This window comes from Chanos chanos, chromosome 6, assembly GCF_902362185.1.
Source record: "Chanos chanos chromosome 6, fChaCha1.1, whole genome shotgun sequence".
Taxonomy (NCBI): Eukaryota; Metazoa; Chordata; class Actinopteri; order Gonorynchiformes; family Chanidae; genus Chanos; species Chanos chanos.
Window position 1 is genome coordinate 18,082,508 of NC_044500.1, and position 19,874 is coordinate 18,102,381.

The following is a 19,874-nucleotide window of genomic DNA, read 5'->3' on the forward strand; positions in this document are numbered from 1 at the left end:
AGCACACAGACCAGCGCTCTGTCTGACAGTCAGTTTGTCAACACCCACAACCAACCACTACTTCTTTTTCTCTCTTTCTCTCTCTCTCTCTCTTTTTCTCTTTCTGTTTCAAGGTGTTAATCCGTATGCGACCACAGTCTTGCAGATGAGCTATTGGTGGGGGCCGTCGTGTGGCAGACCCAGATAGTCACTGGCGGCCTGCGGCCCTGCCCCCTCCCAGCATGCCCCACGCCCCGCGCGCTGGGTGTCTGAAGGACCCCGAGATCTCAGAGCTCTTCTTTAAGGAGGATCCCGAGAAGCTCTTCTCTGACCTGAGAGAGATCGGCCATGGCAGCTTCGGCGCCGTCTACTTTGTGAGTCTCCACAAATGAAAACACACATGGGGTTGTTTTCACCCCCCCCCCCCCAAACATCCACATCCAGATTAGACATTGTGGATAAAGGGTCAGGGAGCACCATGAAAAGAGAATGAGTTGTGCTCTTTAACTTCTCCCCTCTGCAGGCACGAGATGTGCGCACCTCTGAGGTGGTGGCCATCAAGAAAATGTCCTATGGCGGGAAGCAATCCAACGAGGTAAAAAAGAATCAGTGCTCCTCTGAAATGTTTATTTACAAACTTTATGGTTTTAATCTGAGTCAACTGAAGTCAACCTTGTTTCTCCATTCGCTTTCCCCATGCAGAAATGGCAGGACATAATTAAGGAAGTGAAGTTCTTACAGAGGCTAAAGCATCCTAACAGTATAGAGTATAAAGGATGCTACCTGCGTGAACACACGGCATGGGTGAGAAGTCTCTTCTCTCTTTAGTCTTTTCTTGCAAAAAAAAACAAAAAAAACAACACCACTGTCTCGTCTCCTTTCCTCAGCTGTTTTCCTGTATGACTTTAATACTGGTTAACCCATAACCCAAATAGAGCAAAGTTCACATACTCCCACTGATGACATCAAACGAGCTTTTTTTTTTCTTTCTTTTGGTGTATACTATTTCTCATTCTGGGTGTTATCTGATTATGATTTTAAATGGACACATAGGCTCATAACACTACCTTATGTCTCTCTGTCTTTTCAGCTTGCAATGGAGTACTGTTTGGGTTCTGCCTCAGATCTCCTGGAGGGTAAGCAAACAGACAGAGATCTCTGCAGTCCTCATGTATATTCAGTATGTAGCTGCTTTTCCTGATTCTTTTTTTCTTTTTGTCACGTCTTCTCCTCCAGTGCACAAAAAACCTCTGCAGGAGATGGAAATAGCGGCGATTACTCACGGTGCTTTGCAGGGTCTGGCGTACCTTCATTCGCACAACATGATTCACAGGTGAGTGCTGATTCACACACGGCTCAGCCCGTTAGAGAGCTGATCTTATCACCCCCAGCCCCAAAAAGTACGCACTTAAATAAATAAAAACCCGCACGGATTCTGAAGTCTCATCTCCCACTCGGTGAGGAATGATGTCACTTCCTGTAGTCACGTGTTCTCGATTTCTCCTGCTTTAGTGAAATGGCATCTCTCCTTTCCTGTCCTCTCCATTTCTTTCCTTTCCTCTCCCACGTCTTTCTTCTCCACTCCTCCACCAATCCACCCCTTGTCTTTCCCTCTCTTTTTTTCCACTCTCCCTCTCCTCTCCTCTCCTCTCCTCTCCTCTCCTCTCCTTCCCTTACCCTCTCCTTTTTTCTCTCCTTCTCTCTCTCTCTCTCTCTCTCTCCCTCTCTCTGACAGAGACATCAAGGCTGGGAACATCCTGCTGACAGAGCCAGGGCAGGTCAAACTGGCAGACTTTGGCTCGGCCTCCATTGCCTCTCCGGCCAACTCTTTTGTGGGCACTCCATATTGGTGAGCCTCAGGCAGTCCCCGCTCGTGTGGGCAGCCTCGTAGATTACAGATGAACCGTGTAGCGCCAAATCATCACTAATAAAGAAATAACAACAAGAGCTTCCTCGTTCTCATTCTAACCTACCTCTGTGGAATACATGTTCAGTGATGGGGATGATAAAAGGCATATTCAGGATCACACGGTCTTAAGAACTGATAAAGACGCATAACTCTGAATAAGCTGTAGTTAAGACCTTATTATGTGTCTTATAAAATCAGTAGGAATTTATGAAACAGCTGTGAGGGTTTTTTTTTTTTTTGTTTAGTTTCTGTTTAAGAACCATTACTGCAGACACTCGTGTATGTCATGTGACTGTTGGTGTATGTTTGATTGTCAGGATGGCCCCTGAAGTGATTTTGGCCATGGATGAGGGTCAGTATGATGGGAAGGTGGACGTCTGGTCTCTGGGAATCACTTGCATTGAGTTAGGTAACCTGACCCTCCTCGCTGCCTCCACGCTCCACGCTTTTATTTCAACACTCGCCTGCCATTCTGATTTGCCTACGAGCTGTCAAACAAATTCTCGTAGTCTTGCCTTACAGCTTGTTCTCCACACTGTTTGTCTTGACGTGCTCTGCCTTCCCTGATTAATCTGGTTTTTTTTTTATGTTTTAGCTGAGAGGAAGCCTCCACTGTTCAACATGAATGCAATGAGTGCCTTATACCACATAGCACAGAATGAGAGCCCAACACTGCAGTCCAGCGAATGGTGAGCTCCACAGAGGCTCCTGGCCTTTTCATGACACTCGCCCTGTGTCTTCTCCTCATGCACCATTTAGTGTGGCCTCAGCCCAGTTTGGGTGTGAGAATGTACGGTATATTAAAAATTCCCTTCTCCCTCCCTCCCTCTCTCTGTCTCTCTCCCTGTCTCTCTCTACAGGACGGATTACTTCAGAAATTTTGTTGATTCTTGCCTTCAGAAATTGCCCCAGGACAGGCCTAACTCTGAGGAGCTGTTGAAGGTATGTAGACAAAACACAGCTTAAATGGTTTCAGAATCACACTTTGCTGCACCCACAATAACCAGTTGAAGGTGAGTTATGTTCCACGTGGTTTCCTGCGGCATTTGAGTTACGCAGTGTCTCTGTGATCTCTTCTGACTCACACTGATATTTATCGGTTGTGTTATTTAAGTCACACTGAAGATGATTAAATGGCTGTGATAACAAACATGTCAAATGGAAAAAAAAAAATTCGATAACCTTTTGTATAATATAAAGGTGTAAGGTGTTGAACAAGTATATGCAAGCTTTCATTTTTTTTAGAGATGGTCAAATCAAATTTTCCTTCATTTTTTCCCTCGATTCTGTCTGTTTGTCCCCTCTCCCCTCAGCACGCATTTGTTCTTCGGGAGCGGCCGGAGACTGTTTTGATGGACCTGATTCTGCGGACCAAAGATGCAGTGCGAGAGCTGGACAACCTGCAGTACCGTAAGATGAAGAAGATCCTGTTCCAGGAGGCGCACAACGGCCCTGCAGCAGAGGCAGCCGACGAGGAGGAGGTCCGTCACCTTTTTAATGACAAACATTTTAAACAATCCCCTTCTCTGTCAGATCTGTCTGATAACCATCATGTACTCTTTTTCCTGCTCTGAGTTCATCCCACCTTGCCTGGACCTCTGTTAACTACAGAGTCTGTCGCTCTTCTCTCTTCCTTTACTGACCATCTCTTACTCACAACCATTCTTCTCCTTCTCGCTCCCATGGCCTCCTTACTATTGGTCTTTAGGTCAGATGAAAAATCATGTGTCTTACAGTGTCTCCCGGTGACAGATTTAAGTGAGACTACAGGCTAGGAGAGCAGTTCTTTAAGTGTAGGACTGTCTGCCCTCTTTACTGTTATCTCTTTATTGTATTCAGTTTCATGGCACCACTATAGTCACTCTTGCACAATGAACCCTTGAATCAGTAAAGAATATTTGAATTAGTGAATGCACAGGTTCTCTTGGGTGTAGCTTGGTATATAGTACCGAGTGTGACGTGTGTATGTGTGTGTTTGTCCCCAGGAGTCGGAGCCCAGCGTGGGCCGTACGGGTACGGTGAACAGTGTGGGCAGTAACCAGTCCATCCCCAGCATGTCCATCAGTGCCAGTTCCCAGAGCAGCTCCGTCAACAGCCTGCCCGACGCCGCTGCTGCCGAAGATGACAGGAGCCAACTGGACGTAATGGCGGGAGATCACACGGTCATATCCCACGGCTCTGTCATCCACCTCAAACCGGTACGGGCCGCCCAGCATGATCACACTGCGTGCCACTCCGTTCTTTCACCATTTGGTTCATTCTAGGGGCTTGAACCTCAGGGCATATATGACCTGTTAGATCACTGTCTCACTCATGACATATATGCTGTGTTGTGTTGTTTCGATGTAGGAAGAAGAGGGTAATCAGGAGGACCCGGAGGCTCAGGGTCGACAGTCAGAGCCGCAGTCTCCCCCAGCACCGGCGCCCCGCCGTCATTACCGCAACCGCGAGCACTTTGCCACTATTCGCACAGCCTCACTGGTAAAGAACCGTCTCCCCAAGCGTCTCATCTTACACAATGCCATCACCACCTTTTCTGTATCCACAGATCTTTGACGAGCCTCCTGTAGTTGTTAATAAAACCAAGTTTTGTGTGTGTGTGTATACGTGTGTGTGTGTTTTTAGGTGACGCGTCAGATCCAGGAGCATGAACAGGACTCGGAGCTGAGAGAGCAGATGTCTGGGTACAAGCGCATGCGGAGGCAGCATCAGAAGCAGCTGCTGGCCCTGGAGAATAAACTAAAGGGAGAGATGGACGAGCACCGGATGAAGCTGGACAAGGAGCTGGAGAGTCAGAGGAACAGCTTTGCCTCCGAAATGGAGAAACTCATCAAGAAACACCAGGCCGCCCTGGAGAAAGAGGTAATGCAGACTCTTAAACGACACATTTCATAGAGTTGTTATAAACAACTAAACAAAATGATGGCCCTTAGTGTAATAGGGACAGTCCATCCCCCCTCTGTACTTATGTGTCTTTTTTTGTTATCGCATTAATCTGATTGACTGGATGGTATTGAAAGGTGATGGTAAAGGATGGCTCTGAAAGATAACGGTAAAGGATGGTATTGAAACATAATGGTAAAGGATAGTGTCGAAAGGTAATGGTAAAGGATGGTATTGAAACATAATGGTAAAGGATGGTATTGAAAGATAACAGTAAAGGATAGTGTCGAAAGGTAATGGTAAAGGATGGTATTGAAAGATAACAGTAAAGGATAGTGTCGAAAGGTAATGGTAAAGGATGGTATTGAAAGATAACAGTAAAGGATAGTGTCGAAAGGTAATGGTAAAGGATGGTATTGAAAGATAACAGTAAAGGATAGTGTCGAAAGGTAATGGTAAAGGACGGTATTGAAAGATAACAGTAAAGAATAGTGTCGAAACGTAATGGTAAAGGATGGTATTGAAACATAATGGTAAAGGATGGTATTGAAAGATAACAATAAAGGATAGTGTCGAAAGGTAATGGTAAAGGATGGTAATGAAAGGTTGTCCTGTCTTTCCAGATAAAGGCTTTTGCCAGCGATGAGAAGAAATTCCAACAGCACATTCAGAGCCAGCAGAAGAAGGAGCTCACCAGCTTCCTGGAGTCCCAGAAACGGGATTATAAACTCCGCAAGGAGAAACTCAAAGAGGTAAAGGAGTCACAACAACCATAGGATACAAAACATCTATACAGGCTTTTGGGTTTTTTTGAAGAACGTGAAGAGATGGCACCTCCATGGCTTGGCGCTCAATTGTCTCACCCAGGACATGTATGCTTTTGTCTCTGCAGGAGCTGAGTGAAAACCAGTCGACGCCAAAGAAGGAGAAGCAGGAGTGGCTTTCAAAGCAGAAGGAGAACATCCAGCATGTCCAGGCGGAGGAGGAGGCCAACCTGCTCCGTCACCAGCGTCAGTACCTGGAGCTGGAGTGCCGCAGGTTCAAGCGGCGCATTCTGCTTGCACGTCACAACGTGGAGCAAGACCAGGCACGGGAGGTCAGTGCACCCTCCACTCTGTCGCTCACCACATTCAGTTCAGTTTGTCCTCAGGGGTTTGGCAAAGCCAGTGACAAGGCTCACCTCGTCAGAGTCTGAGAGGACTGCAAGTTCGTTGCATTGTTTTAGTATGTCAGTCTTAACAACTTCTGTAGTGAATGATATCTGGGTCTCCACTGAACTTGGCTTTTGTTCCAGAACTTGCAGCATTTGCTGTATCTGACGGCTTGTGCCTTTTTTTTCGTCTCTTCTTGTTTTGCTGTATCAGGAACTGAATAAGCGACAGACGCAGAAGGATCTAGAACACGCCATGCTGCTGCGACACCACGAGTCCATGCAGGACCTGGAGTTCCGGCACCTGACCCAGATCCAGAAGGTCCGGTCCGACCTGATCCGCACACAGCACCAGACCGAACTCACCAACCAGCAGGAGTACAACAAACGCCGAGAGAGAGAGCTGCGTCGCAAGCACGCCATGGAAGTCCGTCAGCAGCCCAAGAGCCTCAAGGTACTTCCATCACAGATCTCCTTACTCTACTCTGTTTATTTTAACACTTCTTCGTATATACACTCGTGTCTTCTCATCAATCACACACTCCACTACTGCTGATTTACGAACGACGTCTTCATCTTCCCGTCTGCTAGTCCAAAGAGCTGCAGATCAAGAAACAGTTCCAGGACACGTGTAAGATCCAGACGCGACAGTACAAGGCTCTGAGGAACCACTTGCTGGAAACCACGCCAAAGTCGGACCACAAGAGCATGCTGAAGAGGCTAAAGGAGGAGCAGACCCGCAAGCTGGCCATCCTGGCCGAGCAGTACGACCACTCCATCAACGAGATGCTCTCCACGCAGGCTGTGAGTCAGACACACAACCTTCTCCTTCTCCTTCACATGTTCCACCACACCAGAGCTTGTGGTTAAAGCTAGGGGATCTGGGAAATGCTCTTGGAACAACTTCTTGTAAGGGGCACTGGTGTGACATAGGGGAAAAGATGCTAGCCCACCACTTCATAGGCCCAGGGTTCAATATTGTGGTAGCAGTGCTTCTGACTCGAGTTGGTGTCCACATGGACACGGTTGGCAGCGTTCAAGGGTGGGAAGCCAGCGAGATATGATCTCCCCCTGGCTGGTAGGCCATGGGTGGCAGATTAGTGGTGGATGGATCTGGGAGGCATAGCATGGAAAAGTGCTCTATGTATTTTATTCAAATCCACCAGTACATGGAGGACTTTTCCAAGAAGGTGTAATGTGCACACAATGCTCCCCAGATGCATTCACCACAGGATGTCCTCCGGCCACTGCACATGGGGCATGGTGGCCAAAGGCCCCCCCCCCCCCACGACTAGCACGCGAACGGAGGGTAGAGTACAAAAGTATAAGGTAACTGGTTGCAGCTAAATTGGGAGGAGAAGGCATTAAAGGGGAAAAAGAAAGACCTCATTTGTGTTCACTAACAGTTCTTAAATGTTTGTCGTGGAATTTGGGTTCTGGTCAGTTCACCCCGCAGGTATGATGCACATACATGTCCATGGCTAAAACCTATTTGTCAGTAAACCTTTTAAAACGATGAAAACAGTCAGCCAATAAAAAGACATTTCTCATTTCTCGGTCAGTTGCGTTTGGATGAAACTCAGGAGGCGGAGTGTCAGGTGCTGAGGATGCAGCTGCAGCAGGAGCTGGAGCTACTGAACGCCTACCAGAGTAAGATCAAGATGCAGACAGAGGCCCAGCAGGAGCGTGAGAGGAAAGAGCTAGAACAGAGAGTGTCCCTGCGTAGAGCACTGCTCGAACAGAAGGTCTGTTTACCTGTTAAAGGCACTTTTTCTGTCTCTCTCCTCTTTCAGTAATGTAAATTTTAATGTGCTATTAAAAGTGCTATGTTGTTGATGCAAGTCGTATATTAATTGACATAATAAGGGTAAGAAATTTGATTTGCCCACATTCTTAATGTTGGGGTATGTCTTTACTTTGAATCTCAGTTGGAAGAAGCTGCAGACATCAGCAAAGCACCATGTCCCTGTTACATTTACATATGACTTGTGGTTGAGCTGGAACTGATATTCAAAGATCCTCTGTGTCTGTAGTAGTCCGACTCTCTGTGCTGATTGGTTATGTAACTAACACTCTGAGATTGGCAAAGTATTCTTTGACATGGTTTTTGGACCTGCTCTGACAGGCTCGATATGTAATTGTGAAAGCAGCTCTTGTTGCACAGCGTTAAAATGTGCCACATTCTCTTCTCCTTCACCCCACAGATTGAGGAAGAGATGATGGCCCTGCAGAACGAGCGTTCAGAGCGGATCCGGAGCCTGCTGGAGCGGCAGGCGCGAGAGATAGAGGCCTTCGACTCGGAGAGCATGCGTCTGGGCTTTAACAACATGGTCTTGGCCGACATCTCTCCCGAGGGCCTCAGCCACAGCTTCCCCGGGGCCCCGGCCAGCTGGGTCTCTCACCAGTCCCACTCCCTGCTCCAGGGCCCCCACTCCGGGGCCGGTCACTACTACCACTCCAGTCAGGGAGGGGCCCACGGCCCACCGGGCTACAGCCAAGGCGTCCCGGGAGGCGCGCCCACACAGTGGTGCATCGCCTCCTCTGGGTCGCTGGGGCCGCGGGACAGCCCCCAAGCTTTGAGGAGGACCACCTCAGGGGGGCGTGGGGAGCAAGGAATGAGCAGGAGCACCAGCATCACCTCTCAGATCTCCAACGGCTCACACCTGTCCTACACATAAAGGCCCCACCCCAGCTGCACGCACGCACGCACGGCAACAGCAACAATGACAACGTAGGGTTCCAAAACCGCAGACTGGCCCAGAGAACCGGCCCAAGCTGCACTACCTACCACCTCCCCTCTTCTCCCCTCCTCCTCTCCTCCTCCTCTCCTCCTCCTCCCTCTGTTCTCCAGCTCTCCTACATGCAAGACACGCATGTGAGTGTAGATAAAGTGTCACTCAGGTCAATAGGTATTCTACCTCTGCATGGCAGTTTGTCGTCACACATGCAGATTTAGAATTAGTCTTTTTTTTTTCGTCTCTTACACTACTCTAGCTGGCCCCAAATGTCTTTGTCTTTTACAGCGTCTAACTTACTAAGTACAGAAGCATCTATATGTACACACACACACCCCATACAAACTGTACTCAGAGCCAATGTGTGTTTCAGAGCCAATAGAGCCTGTTTTATTGTTTAAGTTTTAATATCTCTTTTTAAGTGGATTTAAAAACCAAAAGAATGTGGTACAGACAGCCAGCCCAGACAATCTCCAGTCCCACAAACATCTACAGCAGTGATAAAAAAAAAACAAAAAACCTGAGAGCCAGTATCACTACGCTTACTCAGCCAATCAAACGCCTGCAAGGACCTTCCACTGTCCCTCTGCCAGCCTGCTGTTATGGTTACTGACAGGGGTCAACCCAGAGGCTTTTTTGTTTGTTTGTTTGTTTTTTTGTTTTTAGGTATATTGGGGTTTTTAGGGTTTTGAGCTCATCCCAGATCATAGATTGATGGGATTTGGACCATAAGAATTCTGAAGGCGACGATGCTGCTGTCAGAGCCTTTTCTCCGTTGAGCGGGTTGTAACGTCTTTAAAAAGAAATTGTTTTTAATTGGAATACGAGTGAAAAAGATGCAGTGTAAAGATGGCTGTTGTAGGGAGAGATGAGAGTAATAACTGTGCAGTTCCCTCTAAAAGGGGACTGATATTGAAATGACTTATAATGTAGACATTGTGTTGTAGTCCAGAGAGAAAAAAACTAATTGTATTCATATGAAGAGGGATTTTATGAATAGTCTGTTGTGTTGGCAGTTTTAAAGTTTGTGATATTAGAGAGGGAAAAAAACAAGTATACAGAGCCTAATAGTCTGCAGTAAGGTGGTAACAGACACACTGAAGCGAGAATAGATAAGTTTGTTGGCTGAGATAAATGTACTCGAATTGTTTCCAGCTTTTCTTTTCGTCATTGTAAATAATCACTCCCATCAAGTCTGTCACCGTAAATAAAGTGGTGCAATGATACAACATCGGCCAAATGTCGTGCCAAAAGACATCAGCTCATGTAAGGACACATACTCGCTAACTATGCCAGTCATTAAGCTTGTGGTATCCAAAGCCACAAATCTTGAAAAATTTGAGTGAAAGAGGGAGGTACAGTTATCGTGGGCCAGAGTGAATATCTGTAGAGTAAATATTGCATTATCTACTCTGACCCCTAGTGGTGATCTGGTGTAATAGGAGGCATCCAGAGGAAAGCCATCTTACTCTAAAGAGTAGGTTAAGGAAGAGTAAGTGTGGTGCTTTGGGATATTGGTGGTTGCATTTTTTATGTAGGTATGTTGAAAGGATGATCCAAAGCAGGACCATGATGTTTACATTTTCCCCCTTTTTTCTCTCAGGCAGACAACACTGCCTAAACATCTGTGTTTTTACTACCCCCACAGTCACTGGAGAATATCATTTTTAGGAAACTGTCGTCAAGCTATGCCAACACTTACAGGTTTTGCAGTTTTCCTTAGCCAAAGTGCGTAAGACATTTATATGTGTGTGTTTTTTTTTTTCCCCTCCCCCCTCAAACAGTGCCTTCTGCGTTTACATGTTGGCTATGCAGTACAAACATGTCATGACATTCATGTTTCATAACATGTGTCTTTACAGAAACACTCCCTAAATCATTTTATAGATATTTTTCCATGAGAGAGAGAGAGAGCCTATTTCTTCCATCGAAGTCCCCAGGGTGATAAGTGTAATGAAGAGCAGACCCGGGGGACTGCGTATTGATTCTCCATAATTATATAAGCTTCACAAGAGAAGGCACAGTGAGGCGTTGCCCTGGTCAAGGCATTGCTTCGTCCGTCTGATGGGAGTAAACTACAGCGACGCTCTTTACAGACCTCAGTGGACCGTGACATGCAGTGGGCCAGATTCAGAGATTGGCTGAAACGTCGTGACGCACTCTCGAAAATAGCCGTTGTTTTTGTAGTGCCTTCTTTTACCGCTGCCAAACAGAAGCACTTTATTTGAATTGTTAGTGGAGCTTCTAGACCAACTCTTTCAGGGTTCTCAGTACGTTGGGGTTTTTTTGTTGAGTTTCAGGGTATTACATAATGCGACTGAAGTAGAGATTAGTTGTGTGAGTGAGACGGAGACATGAGGAGGAAAAAAGAAAAACGCACAGATCAGAGGTATGACAGGTAGCAGGTCAATGTTGTCACTTTTAGAGATGAATAGTTTTAGAAAAAGAATATATGTGATTATGAAACTGTAGAAACTGTTGGGTAAAATGTGAACATAAAAAAACGTACGTAGTGAAGATGAATGTAGCAGGGGAGTTTGCAGGCCGAATGGTTGAAATGAGTAATCACTAGACAGGAAGTGATGTAAACACACAGCCTAAAGCAGGAAAAGCAAGAAAAGTTTGGGAGAGTCAGAGACACTCAGATTACTTCTCTGTAAAAATTACTTGTGTGTGTGTGTATGTGTGTGTTTTTAGAGCCATGACAGCAGGCTGGGCAATGTATTTTGGGCAAATGTTTTGCTTTTTTTTGGGACTGAGCAAATGTTATGCTTTTCCAGTCCTGATTTATGACATTAGAAAAAGGACAGAGAGGATATTTGCACCTCAGAAAAACCAAAAATAAAAACCATCCATATGAAGCACACAGTCCTTCTCCTCTGCATTAAACATTAAACACAGCCAAAAACATGAGAACATCAAAACACTGTTTTCATCAGAGTATATAAAAGCTATTCAAATGACTTTGAATTTGACTTTAAAATGCTTTCAGGGAATTTTCTCACAGAAGTCTAAAACCCCTCCTTCCCTGTGTCCTCCACGGTCTGTGGTCCCCTGGGGTCCATGGTCCCAGTGGACACGTTCCGTGGGTCCGTGGGTCCGTGGTCCCAGTGGACACGTTCCGTGGGTCCGTGGTTCAAGTGGACACGGTCCGTGAAGTCTGTAGAGTCTGAGGTCCCACTGGACAGGATGCATCTGAGAACTGTTGCTGATGGCTCCTACCATTCCCCTGTCTCTCTTTGTCTCTGGTCCCAGTTTGTCTGTATTCGTTCACACTGCAGTCAGGGTTCAGGCCAAACTCTGAGGGAGCGGTCATGAATGCCAAATTAACACACACTGATTGACCTGTGATTGTTTGGGTTGGTAAATGAATGAAATGTATGTGTGTGTAACATCCTCCTTGCTGGTTTTATTTTTGTTTGTTTGTTTTTTTTTGGCCCTGCTTATCTCCACTTTAGAGAAAATCCAGCACAGAACATCAGTGATAAAACACTGCAGTAGTGTAACCTACTTCATTTGTGTTTGTTTGCACTCTATGATCAAGATTGAATGAAACCTGGCCTGATCCTTTCTGTTCAAAGAGGAAAGTACTTTGAAATGAAAAAGAAAATGTAAATAAATAAAATAATAATAATAATAATGATGATAATAATAATAATAATAATAATACCGATAATTCAAACCTTAAGAGATGTTTTAGTTAAACATGTGGTGTGAGGGACAGTTTTCATGTTGTATATTTTCTGAAAGTCACTTTCAAACAGTGAAAAATAACAACAAGGAAATGCTCGACATTTTTTTTTTTTTTTTTGTAATTTTTCTCTCTTGCAGTTGATGGAAGAGAATGTGCTCGTACGCAAAGAGAGAGAAGTACTTAGAGTAACGACCATTGTACTAGGACTGCTGCGCTCTTTTTTCCTTTTTTTTCTTGTTCTTCTTTTTGGAGACTCATTCTGGGGGGTGTCTCGTCAAAGAGTTGAACTTCAGGGACTAGTGTGTGTTTACACAGCACCTCTGCACACTGTCTGTTTTCCTTTTCTTCGTTCTCTCTTTTTTTTTTCTTTTTTTTTTCTCCTCATCGTTTAAATTTGTTCATTGCCTCACTCCAGTGAGTCAGCACTCCTCTGAACCATTGTCTAGTTGACTCCCATCCTCTCTACTTACTAGTTGTAAAGAGCGTTGTGTTAGTTCTAACCTGTGTGAGAACGGAGCCCTCACTTTGTGCACTAGAATGAAAACTGTTTCAGGGCCCTGAGAATGCAGGGAAGAGATGGCGAAATGTTAGACAACTTTTATCTTTTTTTTGTTTTTTTCTTTTCTCTTCTTTTTAATTCACGTTTCCTTTGGCTGGCATAACATTTGTGATATAGTGATATTTATACTGATATTTGGTGGGGTTTTTTGTCAGTTACAGAGATAAATTTTAGAATCAAGTGAATTTCCCTCATATTTGCTAATTTCTTTAAATATACATATTTGGTATGAGGGAAGTGGAAAATATTTTTAATAATAATTATTTTAATTGTTTACCAGATATCCCCTCCCTCAGCCTGAATTCAAGTTTAATTTAAATTTTATCTTAATTTTAAACTGTCCTACTGACTGAATCTATAGGATATATATATATATATATATATATATATATATATATATATATATAAAATAGTGATAGAAATATTTCTTTTCTTTTCTTTTCTTTTTTTTTTTTTTTTAGGGGTATTGGAGGTGCACCCTCTGGTCAAACACTGTGCCATCTCAAAGCTGCCAAACCCACACACTACTGCATTGTCTTCTCTCCTGTCACATCCCAGCTTCAGCCCTCACATCCAATCACAGACACTAATGCGGAACCCCCACTCCCCCAAACTACCTGTCACATCCCAGCTTCAGCCCTCACATCCAATCACAGACACTACTGCATTACCCCCACCCCCCCAAACTACCTGTCACATCCCAGCTTCAGCCCTCACATCCAATCACAGACACTACTGCATTGTTTCCTCCCCCCATACAACCTGTCACACCCCAGCTTCAACCCCACACATCCAAATGGTTTCACATAGTGATGGGTCACTGCATTTGAAATCAGACCAAAAAAACCCTCAAAAATTGTTTCCTCTATCCCAAGTCTCAGCTTGTCCTGCATGTCATCACATCAGATTTTAAGCAAATTTGAATTTTGTCTTTTTTTGTAGGTTTTGAGAAGAAACATAGTCCAGGTGCGATTTAAAAAAAAAATGGCAGTCATATTTGTGCACAATATGTAAAGACCAATCAGGCAATAAACTACATAGATCCAAACGCCAATGCCATCATGTATAAAGCCCAATCAACAGAATGAACCAGTGTCTGTGGGGGAAGATACCATGGAAACAACAGTTCATTCTCAAACATGGGCCAGTTCTCCTTGAGCACTAAAGTGATGATGCCCACGGATGGTCTCTGTATTCATGTGGGCCAGTTCTCTCATGAATTGGTCTGAGGGCTGTCTGATTTTGGATGGAATGACCTGGAATGATTTGCAGAGGTTCAGATGGACCCCTGAGCTTTTCACAGACAATGTGGAGAAGGGAGGAAGAGTGGAGAGACAGGCTAATTGAAGGGGAAAGGGGTACATTTCTGTAAAGAGAAACGTCAGTATTCTTCATTCTCTGACTCTGCATCACCACTACAACTCATATATGTAACCTGTATCCAACTGTATAGATTGTGAAAAACATGTTATTGAATGTCTAAAAAGAAAAAAGATTATAAAGGTTATACATAAAATGTTTAAAAGCTAAATAAATTGATGGAAATGGTATTAAACTCTTCATGAATCAGAGGAAGATAAAAATTTTAGGGTCATATGTACTATTTTGTTTGTACTGTAATTACAATTGTGTTGATGGAGGAATACAGGAGAGAGGGTCAGCTGTAATAAAGTAATTTTAGTACAAACCTTTTGTCCTGCTCCTTTTTTGGGGGGGGGGGCTTTAGACTACCTCAGACAGTGGAAATTATTCAGTTGTGGTGACTTGTATGATTTGAAACTTAACCAAAGTAAATACAGTAGAAATAACCAAAAAAGAAACCCCAAAACCCACTCAAAGATAACTGTAGAGTATTTATTGTTTTCCTTTAAGTTTTTCATCACATATGTGGAAAGCTATTTTGGCTTTTTTGGCTTCTTGGTTTTTGGCTTTGCTCAATCACGAATCATCCCTAATATTAAGGTCTTCTAGAGATATATGCCAATTAAAATATACCTATGTTCTGCATGAAACTTTCATTTGAGTGTGAATTGTCTCTATTAGGGGCGATTTTAACAGTGATTGTGCCAACATTGTACAATGTCCCTATTTGTGAAAGTGTAGGTGCAGTTAACGATTTCTAAGATCTCTGATTGTTGCACTTACAATTCCTCATCAGGCTTTGTTTATGGACCATAATTAAAACTTCATTTATTTTGGTTTGACCAAAAATGATTTTTGGTTTTCTTAAAACACACACACATTAAGAGATTTACTTGTCAATTGACAGTTTACGTGTAATTCAAAAGGACATATTAGATGCCACGTTTCATCGCTTCCAGGCAATTACAGCAGGACGGAACCTATTTGGTCCTTTTGAGCAACCGTACTGAACGGATTATGTGGGCGTTCCCTTTAGGTACTTTGGTATTTATAATAGGAAAAGGGATAAAGTGATGTTATACGGGGTGACGATGTATGCTTTCCCAAAACTGCTTTCGTCAGATCTGTGAATTCTGTCTTTCGGGTTAGTTAATCCTACAGCGATAGCATCGTATTTGAAAGTGCTTTGCAAGATCGAACTACAACAACATTCACCAAAACTGCCATGGATTTGCGTCAGGCCACTTACTGAAACTTTTCGCTTTTGGTGGATATGACCGTTTGCCGTATGCTCATTTTTTGCGTCGGACCATCCTGTCGTGTAGTCTGACCAGCCAGCCTGTTGCTTTAATATGGATAGGCTGACTCGACAGTGTGGAGATTCAGTATGTTTTAAATTCTTGATAAACACTTGGAGAACAGGACAAGGAGAATTCACATAGGATCCACTGGCCGTAATACCACTCAGAAGCCTTAATACGACACTGAACTGGAACACTCTTCGATCAATGTGTATTACTTTTTGTTAGTGAAGTTTAAACGTTATGACTCTCAGAGAAGCGACTCTGTTGTCTGGACTCATATGGCTCTGCGTAACACAGTGCTGCTACACTGCATCGCTGTATGACTGCGACAGCGGCAAGGTACTGTACGGCAACTTCATTCTCTTTACGTAATGCTAACATGTAAACCACTTTGCTTTCTTTCGAGTTTATTGACTTTTACCATATGATTTTGGCAACAAGGCTGGTTTATTGGCTGTTTGGTTGACTTCTTCGTTTATTAGGCACAGACAGTATTTTTTTCGTAGTGACTCATATTGACTATCCATGTCCCAGACACGGTTGGAGATGGACCTACCGCCATCTACAGCGTTCGTCTGTCAGGAGCGATGGCCGGAGTCTTGCCCGGTAAACGTCACGCATGTGATGTCAATAACGCCTCAAGCAGGGAACTCGATTCAAAACAAGATGTATTTCGTGAAAGATAGCCTATCCAGATCCATGTCTTGTATACAAACACTGAGAAATTAGATTTTTTTTTTTTTTTTGGAATAACTGACGCGTGTTCTCTCTTTCCTGTTATTACAGAGGCTTCCTAGTATTGACACAAAGTATCATCCTAAGGTAAGACTCAAATCAATATTGCTCAGTGATTCGAGCAGCGATGAAACTGTTTAACTAAAACAAACCTTTGGCCTGCTGACAGTAGCAGCTGTAGCCCCTCTTATCGTTTCCTTTCGTCAGAGATCAGTGTCATGCTTCTTGTCATAGAAAAACTAAAACTTAATATCTTTATTTTTGACTTGTATACAAATGAACAGAGTAATGGAATCACTCGGGCATTGTTTTAAGCCAAGAGTAGTGGAGGTTGTTGTCGCTCCACTAATCTGAACAGTGTGTTTCTTGAGCTTTGCCAGATCGCAGTCTACTTTCATTATCTGCTCTCTGCTCTTCTCCCCTTTACAGCCAGCCTACCACGTCTGCATGGACACACCCATCATTTATAATCACTCTATACCTAACAAGTGAGTGCTGTTTTACAAAGCCAGGCACATTATACATGCATATAATGTATCCAAGTCCTTTAAGTGAAATAAAATGAGGTCATTATTGTTCGATATTAGTATTGTTTCTTGTCATTTTGTGTCCTGGCCTCTTTTCGTAAAGCGGCTCTGCTGTCTATGCGTTTGAGAATGTGAGTGACTGCGTAAAGACAGATGCACTGATGAAATCATTGGTATATCGTCTGTAGTGGGGCACATAGACCTGTGTGGGCTGAAAGTGGAGAGTACCTGTACTGCCCGCCTCAGCGTTGGCTTCACAACCTCAAGGTAACCAGAGCCAATGCCAGACAACTCTGACAAACTTTTTTTTTTTTATCAAATTATGCTCATTTCTAGGTGACCCAAATCTAAGAGATTACTACATTTTCTATACAACCCGCCAAAAAACAATCTCCAATGAAATCATTTTATTCTTTCATCTGTTAATAACTGGGAATCTTGGACTGCTTTGTTTGTTTGTTTGTTTCCTCTTAGCATGGAGCAATAGTATTTCTCTATCACCCTTGTGCCTCAGTGGAAGGTTACGGGAGGCTGGCAGCGTTTGCACACTCCTGTCTGTCTCACTATATTCTCACAGCTTACCCCTGGCTCAGTAAACACAGAGTGAGTCTAAAAAAACCCAGACAGTGTAAAAGCTGTCCTTATCACTAAATGTTTACTGAAAGACCTGTTAGAGATAAGACACGTGGTTCTGTGGCATAAAGTTTTCGTTCACTGCTCAATACATTATATTTCATCTCTGAATGTACTTCAGAAATGCAAGCAGAGGAAATGCGCAAATTGAAAATGTTCTGAAAATTTTCAGAGAAATATTATCTCATGGCGATGAACACTTCGGATGAAGACGTTGGAACTCTTGTGTTTGTAATACCCCCCCCTCTCTCTTTTTCTTTTTCTGTGTTAGCCTTTTGCGCTGGTGTCCTGGGGTCGCACTCTAGAAACTTCCCATGTGAACGCTTTGGAGATTTGTGAATGGCTGCTCTCCGTTTCCTCCAACATCAGCTGGGCTAATGCCAACCAAAGGCCAAAGTACAGTCTTTTTTTGACAAAGTCTGCGTCCACCAAATCAGTAGGCACAGCACTGAGAGGCACAAATCAAGATCTGTCTCAACAGGACCGAATTAAGGTATGTGCATGTGAATATTGAATTACACGAATATGTGGGCAAGAGGGGATTTACTTTGACATTTTAAAATATCTTTGTTTTATTGAACCTGTATCTGTCTCTGGCAGTTGCTAAGACAGTGTTGTGAAGACACTCTCTCTGTGTATGAGGAAGAAAGGAACAGAGGACGAACCAGGAGGGGAAGAGCTGTAACACAGAACGTAACACAGAATGCAAACCAGACTGTGCGAAATGAAAGCAAGCTAAATGGAGCAGCTGCACTAAACAGAACAGAACCTGGTTTGGTCCATATTCAGAACAGTACACATGAACCATGGCTGAACAGGTCACTTGACACAAAACCAGCTACATCGATCACAGACAGCAGCCAAAAATCAGACTCTCTCCACCTCACAACAGACACTAAAGAACCAAGAGAGAATGAAAAGAAGGAAAAAACAGAAGCGTCTAAAAAAACAGATAACCTTAATGAGGAAAAAGGGAGAGAAGTGGAAAAACCTAGAGCATCAGAAAACATGAAACCACGCAGGAAAAACACATCGAAGGGAAGTAAACACAGAATTAAGACAGACACAGAGGAGCAGAAAATCAGAGCTCAGTGCTCGGGACAGCAGCAGCAGCATTGCGGTCTGCCGCACACCGCATCTCCAATAGGGGGTGCTGTTGTTAGAGAGAGGATACCCACACCACGCACTGATGAGGCCGTGTGGGCCGCTGCAGCTCTAGGCTTTCTCCTGGTGCTGCTGACCTTGTCTGTGCTGCACACACGACTTTATCGCCACTGGCGCACACCACCTAGTCTCTACTGGCAGGACATGAATCAAGACTATGAGAGCGTGGCAGGTGAGTGAGTGAGAGTGTGTGTGTGTACGTGTGCGTCTGAGTTTCTGAGCTTAGACTTAAACAGAGAGCCTTATGACTTAGCTCTTCTCTCATTCAGATTCAGTACACACCTGCATGGTTAAATGAATCAGATGTGTGCATGCAAGTACAGAGTTGGGTGGATCCATAGGTGTGGAGGTTAGAATCACTGGCTTATTTTTGTCTTCCGGTGTTTAAAAAGGTATACAAACTGGAGTGAACGTTGGTTTAAGACTGTTAAACGTCCACTGACTAGGACCGTCTTTGTGTCTGTGTTGCAGATATAATTCGCAGACGGCTCAAGTTGCCAAGCAGGAGGAAGAAGAGGAGCAGCAGCGCACTGAGGAGAAAGGAGTGCCCTCTGCTCCTCACTTCCAGCAACGAGGAGGACTCTGACTGACCGAGCAGAGAGGGGCCGTGTTTGGGCAACGGCACTTTTCCTCCTGACGCACTCGCCACTCACCTGCGCCCACTTCAACCACTGACAGAGGCCTTGTCACACGACATGTACACTGATGTATTTAAGACTGCGTTTTTCTACAAAGGCCTTGGTTCACAACCTTTCTTTTTCTACGATGCCTTTATTGTATTCGGTCATTTTGATGTCGCTTCTGTGAGCAGAGCTCAAGCACCGTGTTTCTGAGTTGAGTATTGCTGTTTAAATGGTTCACCCAAACCACACCATATGTTACAGCATACATCTGTTTCCAACTGCTGCACTACTGCTTTTGCTCTGTGAGTGCCACTCCAAACTGGTACACTGTGCATTATTTTTATATGTTTTAAATATGAGTATTTTTGTAACTGAGGTAATGCTAGACAATTTGTATTATGGTAACAGTAGTGTATTTTACAGACACTTTTGGCAAACTCTGTGTCAACAGTTACTCCCCTATGCCATTTAAAAACCTGATGTAACCATGAACAAACTTGCCCTTTTTACTCTGTTTAGTTTAGATGCCCATCTTAAAGTTCATACTTGGTTCAACACAAATATTTTTATTCTGTTTTCTATCAAAAGAAACAAACTTCTCACTTACTCTCAGTGGT

General features: G+C 43.9%; 2 protein-coding genes across 3 annotated transcripts; both read left to right on the plus strand.

Moving 5' to 3' along the window:
• Positions 1-221: 221 nt before the first annotated feature.
• On the plus strand, positions 222-8,599 carry taok1a (TAO kinase 1a). Of its 2 annotated transcripts, XM_030776570.1 has the most exons (19): positions 222-353; positions 503-574; positions 682-783; positions 1,070-1,115; positions 1,216-1,312; positions 1,715-1,828; positions 2,206-2,297; positions 2,484-2,577; positions 2,749-2,830; positions 3,202-3,369; positions 3,874-4,086; positions 4,238-4,369; positions 4,514-4,750; positions 5,395-5,523; positions 5,664-5,867; positions 6,136-6,375; positions 6,513-6,725; positions 7,484-7,666; positions 8,126-8,599. In XM_030776570.1, the coding sequence occupies exons 1-19, from the start codon at positions 222-224 to the stop codon at positions 8,597-8,599; spliced, it is 3,024 nt and encodes a 1,007-aa protein (XP_030632430.1). The 2 variants fall into 2 exon arrangements, with proteins under 2 accessions (XP_030632430.1, XP_030632431.1); XM_030776571.1 differs by lacking the exons at positions 5,664-5,867; positions 6,136-6,375.
• Positions 8,600-16,241: 7,642 nt separating this feature from the next.
• On the plus strand, positions 16,242-19,309 carry tp53i13 (tumor protein p53 inducible protein 13). Its single transcript, XM_030778128.1, has 8 exons — positions 16,242-16,250; positions 16,362-16,397; positions 16,740-16,798; positions 17,026-17,104; positions 17,312-17,440; positions 17,742-17,963; positions 18,071-18,806; positions 19,106-19,309. Exons 1-8 carry the CDS (start codon positions 16,242-16,244, stop codon positions 19,222-19,224), a joined length of 1,389 nt encoding a protein of 462 aa, XP_030633988.1. The 3' UTR covers positions 19,225-19,309.
• The last annotated feature ends 565 nt before the right edge of the window (positions 19,310-19,874 follow it).

Bases quoted from the DNA above. Each gene is read 5' to 3' on its own strand.
- tp53i13 (XM_030778128.1), top strand. The intron at 17,441-17,741 runs GTGAGTCTAAAA...TTTCTGTGTTAG, and splicing joins CCTGGCTCAGTAAACACAGA to CCTTTTGCGCTGGTGTCCTG. The intron at 18,807-19,105 runs GTGAGTGAGTGA...TCTGTGTTGCAG, and splicing joins AGACTATGAGAGCGTGGCAG to ATATAATTCGCAGACGGCTC.
- taok1a (XM_030776570.1), top strand. From the start codon at position 222: ATGCCCCACGCCCCGCGCGCTGGGTGTCTGAAGGACCCCGAGATCTCA. The intron at 784-1,069 runs GTGAGAAGTCTC...CTGTCTTTTCAG, and splicing joins TGCGTGAACACACGGCATGG to CTTGCAATGGAGTACTGTTT. The intron at 6,376-6,512 runs GTACTTCCATCA...CCCGTCTGCTAG, and splicing joins AGCAGCCCAAGAGCCTCAAG to TCCAAAGAGCTGCAGATCAA.